The sequence below is a fragment of the Patella vulgata genome, chromosome 6 (assembly GCF_932274485.2).
Source record: "Patella vulgata chromosome 6, xgPatVulg1.2, whole genome shotgun sequence".
Classification (NCBI taxonomy): domain Eukaryota; kingdom Metazoa; phylum Mollusca; class Gastropoda; family Patellidae; genus Patella; species Patella vulgata.
In genome coordinates this window covers 64,529,664-64,539,948 of record NC_065884.2, presented here as the reverse complement: position 1 = coordinate 64,539,948, position 10,285 = coordinate 64,529,664, and the positions used below count along the sequence as shown (strand labels likewise).

The 10,285-nt window shown below is 31.6% G+C and overlaps 1 protein-coding gene across 1 annotated transcript in view; it reads right to left on the bottom strand.

The window, feature by feature from the left end:
* Positions 1 to 4,650: 4,650 nt before the first annotated feature.
* Positions 4,651 to 10,285, bottom strand: part of LOC126823325 (rho GTPase-activating protein 39) — a 119,165-nt gene continuing 113,530 nt past the window's right edge. The window contains exons 13-15 of the mRNA XM_050552090.2: positions 10,125 to 10,282; positions 9,136 to 9,397; positions 4,651 to 8,514 (exon numbers count right to left, since the gene is read on the bottom strand). Coding sequence (XP_050408047.1) covers positions 8,320 to 8,514; positions 9,136 to 9,397; positions 10,125 to 10,282 — 615 coding nt within the window. The 3' untranslated portion in view covers positions 4,651 to 8,319. The remainder of the gene's footprint in view (positions 8,515 to 9,135; positions 9,398 to 10,124; positions 10,283 to 10,285) is intronic.

Below are 10,285 nucleotides of genomic sequence, written 5' to 3'. Positions count from 1 at the left end.
GCAAGTTGTAAGGTTATTTTGAATATACATGATGTAATATTAAAAATTTATACTATTTATTTTCTTTTACGGTAATGATAATGCCACTTGAATTTATAGGCGAGTTTTAAGGTTATTTTGATTATACATGATGTAATATTAAAAATTTATACTATTTATTTTCTTTTTGAGAATGATAATACCACTTGAATTTATAGGCGAGTTTTAAGGTTATTTTGAATATTATATTAGAAGTTAACTATTTATTTTCTTTTTCAGAGTAATACCACTTGAATATAATATTAAAATTTTATACTATTTATTTTTTCAAGAGTGATAATGCCACTTGAATTATATATGAATTTGAGTATAATAATCTCCTTAATTCCTTTCATGTACTTAATCTACAAACCACGTACACATAATTTCAGTTCTTACATAATTATCTATATCAACAAAACAAACACTTTAGATATGTTTTGTATGAAGAATAAAACCTGTCAAAAATATTCAGTGATAATCTAAGACATTTTTTTCAGACATTTCATTCCATAATGACAAAAAATAAACCACATTCATGAAAAGTGCGTAATTAATCACTCGCAGTTTCCATGGATACACAATAAACATTAAGTTCACAATTTATATATTTAATATATATATATATATATAATATATACAATATCAACTAAAACAGATATACACACATTTTACACATGGTATTTATACACTCAACTCAATAATGATTTCGTTCAAATCCTGTACAATTCAAAATTTTAGGGAAAATATATTCATACTCGTCTCCCCTCTGTAGAACATTTGATAGGCTTACCTATTTTTATACTCAATAATGATTCGTTCAAATCCTGTACAATTCAAAATTTTGGGGAAAATAGATTCAGACTTGTCTACACTTTGTAGAACATCTGATACCTATTTTTAAACTCAATAATGATTGGTTCAAATTCTGTACAATTCAAAATGTTGGGAAAATAAGATTTGTAGTTGTCTCCCCTTAGTAATTCTATTTAGTGCATATGTCTACATTTATAAGAACACCTACATGTAATACCCTTTTAATGTTTGGTTTAAATTCTATACAATTCAAAATGTCAGCAACATAGATTACAAGTTGTCTCCCCTTTAAAGTTTTAATTTGTTTTGAATGCTTACTCTTTCTAGAAAACCTGATGTCATTTCTTCTTTGGGAACTATAAATAAGGTCACAATTTATTTTGTACATGAGACACTTGAAAACAGTTGACCTTGCAAACAATAATACAAACTTAAAAGACAATTATCTTTTGATTATGGCACTTTTTTATGGTGCTAGCTTGCATGCATGAATATTGTTTCTCACCAAGATATTTCACAAAGTACATCAAGATGTCAACGCCCAAATCTTAACCAGAAAGTCGTTAAAAATGTGATAATCAAATCAACAACAAGGGGGCATATTAAAATTTTAGGCAAAAATAATTCCCTAGTTTTACAAAATGATTTATCAAAGATAAAATATTAAGCGACTTATTAAATCACCCGAAATTTATCTTGGGTCTCATTTAAGTAAAAAATAAAAGTGTTGATATCAAGAATTGGATATAAAGTTTTAGTTTCCTAAACAAAGTGCTCTCATTTCAAAATTTTGTAAAGTCAGTTAATACTTGTACATATTAAGGGTAGTTCCTTTAAAAGATCACCCATCTTCATTAGAGCAGAACAGTAGGATGTTAAACCCCATTTCATTTCATTCCAAAAGACCAAAACATTTCAAATCAATCATCATACATGGTTTCATTTTGTTTCAGAATTCTGAACTCTTATTTATGCGTCAAAAAAAATGTACATTATGATATATAAATAATATTAACTAAGCGTTGTTTACAAAGCTCTGATAAATTACAGCATGGATTTATATGGCAAGCCTGGAAATAAGGCATCTGTCACGGACTGTCAGGCATAATCTCTCTGATGCCTGTCATTTTGTCAGGACATAGATTTGTCTTTTCTTTGTTTTTATTGATACCTTGTATTCGGGTCGGGGGGTTTTGGCGGTCTAGTGATTTAACGTGTTGTATCATAAGGTCTGTCATTGTGTCAAGTGGCGTGGTTTCGATTCCCAGCTTATATGTGACAAGGAGTAGGGTCGTCTGTCCAACACCAACCTCAGGTTTTTCTTCGGTTTCCTCCCACAGTTAGAATTGAAATAAAACTTAACCATATGTTAGTCCTGAAATGACCTACTTTGTGTCGAGTGGACATTAAACCCCATTTCTCTCACATTTGTGCCTAACTAAAATCATTATTTCCAGGCTTGATATATATACCCCCACCCCACCCACCAAAAATAAAAATATCCACATATCATGTATTGCACAAAACAAGGAATAACTAATCATTTGATAATTTCATATCTTATATTTTTAGAGTCAATTAATGGTGAATTTAGAATAATGCATTAAAAAAGAATTGTGGACAAAAAGTCAGAATTGTGGACAAAAAGTTTAAGTCAGAATTGTGGACAAAACGTTAAAAGTCAGAATTGTGGACAAAACGTAAAAGGTCTATGACATATCATTATTACAATCCTTTTATTTAATAAAACTGTGATTGTATTAGGTGCGGAGATTTCTACCTACATGTCAGGTACTGGAGCTTTTAGAATAACATCATAATAACATATCATCAATCTGGTTAAAACACAGATCCTATTTCGTTTCGTTTTTATAGTTCAAAATTTCGTTTTACTTGTCTTTACTACACTTGGATCTGGAAGAGTTGTTATTCAACTCGTGTTCTGAATGGTGTCAGGGATAAGCCAATGAAACGGTCTGTTACGGCGAGCTTTAGGCGTGTTTTTCACGGAACTGTGGGTAATCCACTAGTAACATCAATGCTGATAAGTTAATCAAATGCCTGACGTCATAAGGTTATAAGTCGGTCTTTTGACCCCTGACGTGACCTATGGCTATAACTTGTCAGATCTTTATGTAGTGTAGGCCATCGAAAGTATAAAAAAACAAAACGAAATATAGATCTGTATTTTAATCAGATTGAACATATCACTGGCTCAATAAATCATTGATCCTAGATGATTGCCCTGATAAACAACAAGGACATTCCATGTGTTATTTGACCTAAAAACTGAGTTTGATTATGCAGTCAATCAAAATTGCTATACGATTACACATTACATGCCTGTCTATCTCAATGCTGCAAATAACATGCAAACTAGTTATGAGAGTGATCCTTTAGTGGCATTTCTACCAGCACCCTAGTTTTCCATCAAGAGTAATAAAGATATGTTACAGACCGTTGTCATGACAACAAGACACACACCATAAATTGATAAGAGGGTGATGTGAGAACATTTACATTAATTCACAGGCTATGAATATCTACAAAATGGAATTTCTTCCTGAAATGCTTTTTTTCTATGCTTTGTGTATTTCTACAAGATAGAACCACACCCACATTCTCAAACATTTTACTCCACAATGAATCTTTGATGTAAATAAGACGTGAAATCTTTGGTGTTACAAATATTTGGTTAAAGATTTTTTTTAATGTGTAGAAATAAATAAGAGGACTATATCTAAAGCTTAATGCCAAGATCAATATTTTAATAATAAATTTTGTGTAGAATAATAATAATATCATTTAACCAAGATCAGGTCACACACGCCCTTTTCTACACACAGAGACCTATCTACACAGCAAAACTTTTGCATGGACACACCACTGTGTTTCAATATAACAAAGTGTTTATTATCCTCATATCCATGGGCTAGTGCTACCATCAGGCCTATTAGACTGCCACATCACAGTTGTATGTGTATCCTCATACTAGGATAGGCCTCAGTCAGAGGGACACAGCACTGATTTATAAATGTGACAGTTTTATCCAATATTTAAATAAAAGATGTGTTACTTATCTTGAGCAGTTTCACGTATTGTGTGCTTTGTATTTGAAAATCGATGTTGGCATTATTTGTTGTCGGCTGCAAGAAGTTGACTTTGCCTGGGGAGCAAACCGACTTCTCTCATACCCTATCTTATTTTTCAATATTATGACAACTGGTATCCACAAACCTGGACATAAGGCACCTGTCATAGACTTCTTTGTCCAGTACAAATTATCACACATATACAAGGTCTATGATAAGTGACTTCTATCCAGGCTTGGGTATCAATACTTCTTGTTTAATTACAACCTTTAATAATCAAACTAAATTTTATAAGCTGTGTAATATACTGGCATATAGTAATAAATATACTTAGATATTATTGTATAATTAAGGGTGAAAATATTCTATTAAGGGAGGTAATATGGTATATTTAACACAACACAAGATTGACATCACTAACACATCTCCACAAAATGTGGCATTGTCTTTCATAAAAAATCAATTACATCAGAAGCTAAATTAATTTAATTCTTAGTTCTTTGTGGTTTTGAAAAATAAATAGCCATATTTGTATCTCAAGCAAAGTTTTGTTTAAAATTTCAGAACTTAAAAATTTGGAACTGAAAGATTACGTGACAAGCAACCATATCGTTTTTGTTTTTAAATTAGTTTTTTCCCAAAGAAATAAAATCAAAATAATTAATAGGTATCCACAAAGATCTAAACTTTAAAATGGTAAGGCTTGCTTTTCGAAAAAAAAAAACATTTTACACAACTGGTTTTATTTTCCGCATGAAAAGGGTTTTTTATCTTTTAAAATATCAATGCAGATATAATAGTGATATCAATCAAGTGCTGTCTTTTGAGACAAAAATAGAAATTAATTTATTTGACTTCAATTTCGAAACAACATTTAGCTAATCTTACATCCCATGAACTAAGACTTCACTTTTTATGGCTGCTGTTGTAAAATTCTATGTTCAGGCAAATGAATTATCATTTGATAAAGCCTAGTAAAAATTAGTCTGAGATTCTAAGGGTTTCGAGAATATCCCTAGATAATGTTTGAAAAGTGTAATCACAAAATCTGAGTCATAGCTGCTGTCGTTTTAGAGGAAAGTCAAATAAACTAATGCAAAGAGACATATTGAATTGAGTACATGTAGTTGTCCGGATGGCACAAAAAAAAAATGAAATCCACCCATGTACAATTAGAAATTGGGTAAGAATAGGAGAAAATGTCAATGTCCAAGCAAAACTCTCCAACCTTCCATTGCAAGCGTAACCATTGAAATAAAAAAAAATGATCATATGTTTGTTTCAAAATGATCGAAGTATTGTTGATGAGACATTCAACTCCATTAACCCTTTAACCGTAGGATTGTTTTGGGGTTTCGATTAGGAAAAGCAATAAGAATATATCCAGTAACTCTTTAAATTTATGAATAAATCATAAAAATGCATATATTTTTGGAAAGATCTTGAATTCCTCTATTCAGTGGTATAAAATATTAAACATTTTTTGTCATCTTTACTTATAGGTCATAACCTGCAAAACTGAATATGCAAAATGTTTCATATGGAACATCTGACGGTTAAAGGGTTAACTGAGAGTCGGTATATTTATTTATATGATAATAACAATGAACGATGGATGCGTGAATCAAAGAGATAAATATTGTAAAACAAGGATTTAATGTGTCATGAAATTAATACTATCTTATGGGGAGGTTTGGGTGCAATATAAATATCAGAGGTAGGGTACAATTTCAATACATATTAAACTCTAATTTTGATCGTATAAAATTCTTGAATGTATGGAGCGAATATATCTTGCTACTAGTTGCTTATCCAGGTAGAGCCCTCTGAAACTTCCTAATAGGTAGGAAGGTAAGTCTAACTTCGAAATCAGAAATGATTGTGCAATGCCACCCGGCCTATGTCACCACCTTCCTGGCTCGCACAGCCCTTATACACTTAATACTAGTTGTTTATCCAGCATTGAACGGGTTATATCTCCGAAACTTCCTAATAGAAGTTTCCTTAAAGATGCATTATGTAAGACTTAGATAAAGAGCCGACAGTTATTGCTATAATAGTTCCAAACTAGATAATTCAAAATTAATATTAATATATTTCATTCAAAGTACTTTATTCAGAGCGGTGTTATCACTGTTTGAAGTTTAGACATAGAGTGTTTATTATCGTAGCAACACTTTACTTGTTAATCGAGACTCAGCCTCGCTTCTCCATTTTTAAAGTAAATCATTAAATGGCAATTGATTTTAATCTGTTTACACAGTGCCATCTGGTGTTCTAGTGAGTTGAATACCGGGCATAGGCTAGTCATGTGAATATATGTCTAAATAATAATTGATATTACATTTGAAGCCAAAAAACCTGTATTAGGCAGATTTAGATCTTACATAATGCATCTTTAAATTGAAAGAAACATAATTTTGAAATCGAAAGTGGTTGTGCACCGACGCTCAGCCTATGTTACTCCTTCCCCCGACCCGAGCTGACCTTTTACCCCAAAATTTCAGCCTGGGGATAGCCCTAGTTTAGCCGCTAAATCTCAAACACACAAACAACAGTCAGAAATATATATATAGATTCATTTCTTGATTATATTAATTTCATGTTAGCATTAATTACTTTCTGTGTCAATTTCATGATAGCATTAATTTCTTGTTAGCATTAATTTTCTGTATTTCATGTTAGCTTTTTCTATTAATTTCATGTTAGCATTAATTTCTTGCCCGTATTAAAATCATGATAGCATTAATTTCTTGTTTGTATTAATTTGATGACAGCATTAATTTCTTGTTTGTGTTAATTTCATGATTGCATTAATTTCTTATTTGTGTTAATTTCATGATAGCATAAATTTCTTATTTGTGTTAATTTCACCATAGCATTAATTTCTTGTTTGTATTAATTTCATCATAGCATTAATTTCTTGGTCTACGATAATATGTGAGAATGTTGATGAGTAGAAACAATATATTTTATAATTGACCCAAGTGGTTCATATAATACAATTAAAATATAATAAATAAATTTAGATTAGAAAAAAAAATGTAAATAATTTTTAGGTTCAGTAAAACCCTCACAAAATTTGTTTCACTTTCGTAGTAAAAACCATGTCTTGTAATAATCCAGTTTCGAAAATGAATGCTTCGTAAATATGTCATTTCTTTTGTTCTTTAGCTATTTTTTAATTCTATTCCATTCCATTCCCATGTCTCTTGCCATTTTTTATTCCATTTGAGAAATACAGTTGAATCTTTTTGTCCTAATAACTTAGCACAGAATTATATTTCACACAATTCTCATTCTGCTTAAAATACTCCCCAAGACTTAATTTGAGTAGTCCAAAATACTTCCAGGATATAATTTGAGTAGTCCAAAATACTTCCAGAATATAATTTGATTAGTCCAAAATACTTCCAGGATATAATTTGATTAGTCCAAAATACTTCCAGGATATAATTTGATTATTCCAAAATACTTCCAGGATATAATTTGAGTAGTCCAAAATACTTCCAGGATATAATTTGAGTAGTAAAAATACTTCCAGGATATAATTTGAGTAGTCCAAAATACTTCCAGGATTTATTTGAGTAGTCCAATATACTCCCAAGACTTAATTTGAGTAATCCAAATTCCAAACTACTTCCAGGATATAATTTGAGTAGTCCAAAATATTTCCAGGATTTATTTTGAGTAGTCCCCGGACTCAAATTTGAGTAGTCCAAAATACTCCCAGGACGTAATTTGAAAAGTACAAAATAATTAAGCTTCCCGTACATAATTTGACTAATCCAGTAGTTAATTAAATATTGGACCAACAAACAGTCTTATCGAATCTTAAAGCTAAACCACTGAATCCTCTTCTCATTTCATCCCCAGATATTTTCTTCCATTATGCAGATTTTTTAAAATGAATAAAGTTGAATCAGAAATTTTAAATGTTCTCAACTGAAAGCACATTATACTCCAGTAATTATTACATTAATGACATCCACTGGATAATCTTTCATGTATGATCCATAAGCACTTTTCATCCAGTCTGACTTTCTTTATGAATAAAATATGATTGACTTATTACCATCCAACAGTTTTATTCTAATCTAATATAGCCCCTTTCATCTAGTCATAAATAGCAAACAAGTGAAAAGGCTGCCTCACATTTAACCTCTTTCATCCAGTCATAAACAACTGGTAAGAGAAGTAATTCCTTTACATATAGCTCCTTTCATCCTGTCATACATTATACCCACCAAGAGAAATGACTGATTTGGCTAATTTTCAAATCTTCTTCGAAATCGAAAACAATTTCATCCAAATAAAACCAGAAGAAACAAAATTAGTCACGGTTAAACTGAACATATTTAGAATTAATTTCCTATTCACCATTTAACCAGAATCATACGACACCCTCCATGAAGCTTGTATCTAAATGTTGGATTAATGTCCGTAAAAATCCCATTTCTTTTCGTGTATTTTCGAAAATGATTTTGGGATCTTCACTTTCACAACGCAAACAGTTTGGCGCCATCACCATGGCTAAATTATTCACATCCATCTTAGTAACAGACGCATTTTCAACAGCAGCAAAAACCTGAAAATAATCAAAATTATATTGTTTTTATAATTATATCATTTGCTTGACGAAGACCACAGAATCCTTGTAAAAGCTGGACAAAATAATAAACAGTTATTGCTTTTATGTGAGAGAGAGAGAGAGAAAGAGAGAGAGAGAGAGAGAGAGAGAGAGAGAGATAGGGTTTAACATCCACTCATCACAAACTAGGTCATTTCGGGCCTAACATATGGTGTAATTCTATTTCAATAATGGGAGTCTTTAGCAGTGGGAGGATACCGGAGGACCTTGAGAAAACCCACGAGGTTAGACAGGGCTTGATAGAAACTAATGAAGCCTAGTCAAAACATAGAAATAGACAATAATCGTATTCAACAGAATTTTCAACTGAGTATTATTGTCAGTTCAATTACCAAATGCCATTGAAAAAGATACCTGTATTCATGAGCCCAGTCAGTGCAGAAAAGTAGGACGTTAAACCCTATTTCATATCATTTATTTGAAAACATTTATTCAACTGATCATATATTGGAATACATATAGGCCAAAATGATATAATTACTTGATGATCAGTAAATTCAGCCCTGTAACCAGAACAGGCGAATAACCATTGTGTGAAAATTAAACAACCGTATTTACCTGCAGAAATCTTAACAAGTAACACAAGACCAGTCGATTCATCTCTGGAAGGCGATTAACGATACTCATGGCGACTTCAGGATCAGCAAAATTATCTATACATTCTTGATAAAACTCTGAGGGTATTAAGGGCTGATACAGCTCACGATACCAGAGTTTTAATAGTGATGCCGGGACATGAGGATCAGGACAGTCAGAGGGTAGTATCCACTGATCACATCTTATCTTTAAGGCATTGACTTCATCAATATCTCCAGGTACCCTGTATAATAAACAGATTATATAATATAGCCAGGTATCCTGTATAATAAACAAAATATACAAAACAGCCAGGTTAGCTGTATAATATAGAAGATAAAAGTAAATATTTTGGTGCTATATACACATCACTTTCAAACTACCATACTGTGAAAGTTTAATCTCTAACAGGAATATCGATCCAAAAATGGTTCAATTCTGTTCAGTATTAACAAAGTTATGATAAATTCAAATTTCAACAATCTATGCTGATCCCTAGTAACAAGATACCACCATCTTTTATTGGTTACAGAGAAACCTGATGGATCTAGTTTAAATCCAACTGAATCCAAGCCGGGAGACTATCTAGTTTAATTTTGCTAAATAATCAATCTGAATACTTAGTATTTAACGTTGATTAAGCCGTGCGAAATTTGACATGTGAGTAAAAATGCACCTCCAACGTGAAGGCCTGTCTCCATACTTCAGATCAGTTAGCAAACCAATTAATCATAGATTATCAGCTACCCTTGATGGTTCAAAAAGTTTTAAGTTTTGAAACATTGTTCATAAGACTCAAGGGACTATTTGTTTATGAAGCTGCTGAAAAACTAAAAATTAAATTGTTTTGGACAAACTGTTTTGAATTCGCCTTTATGTCAACCCTTCTTTTATTTTACATTTTGGGACCAAAACAGCAAATTCAAAACCGTAATTTGTCCAAGACTGACTTTTACAACTAATGTCAATACCTGAAAATTCCTTCCGTTTTAGCACCATTTAGTCTGAGAACTTCCTCAGATAGTATAGTCTGTATCCATGGTAACACTCTCTCTGGATAACGTTCCTTCTGCATGATCATCACGTCTTCTAAACAACTACCAAACATTGATGGGTGAAATATTGATTTCTG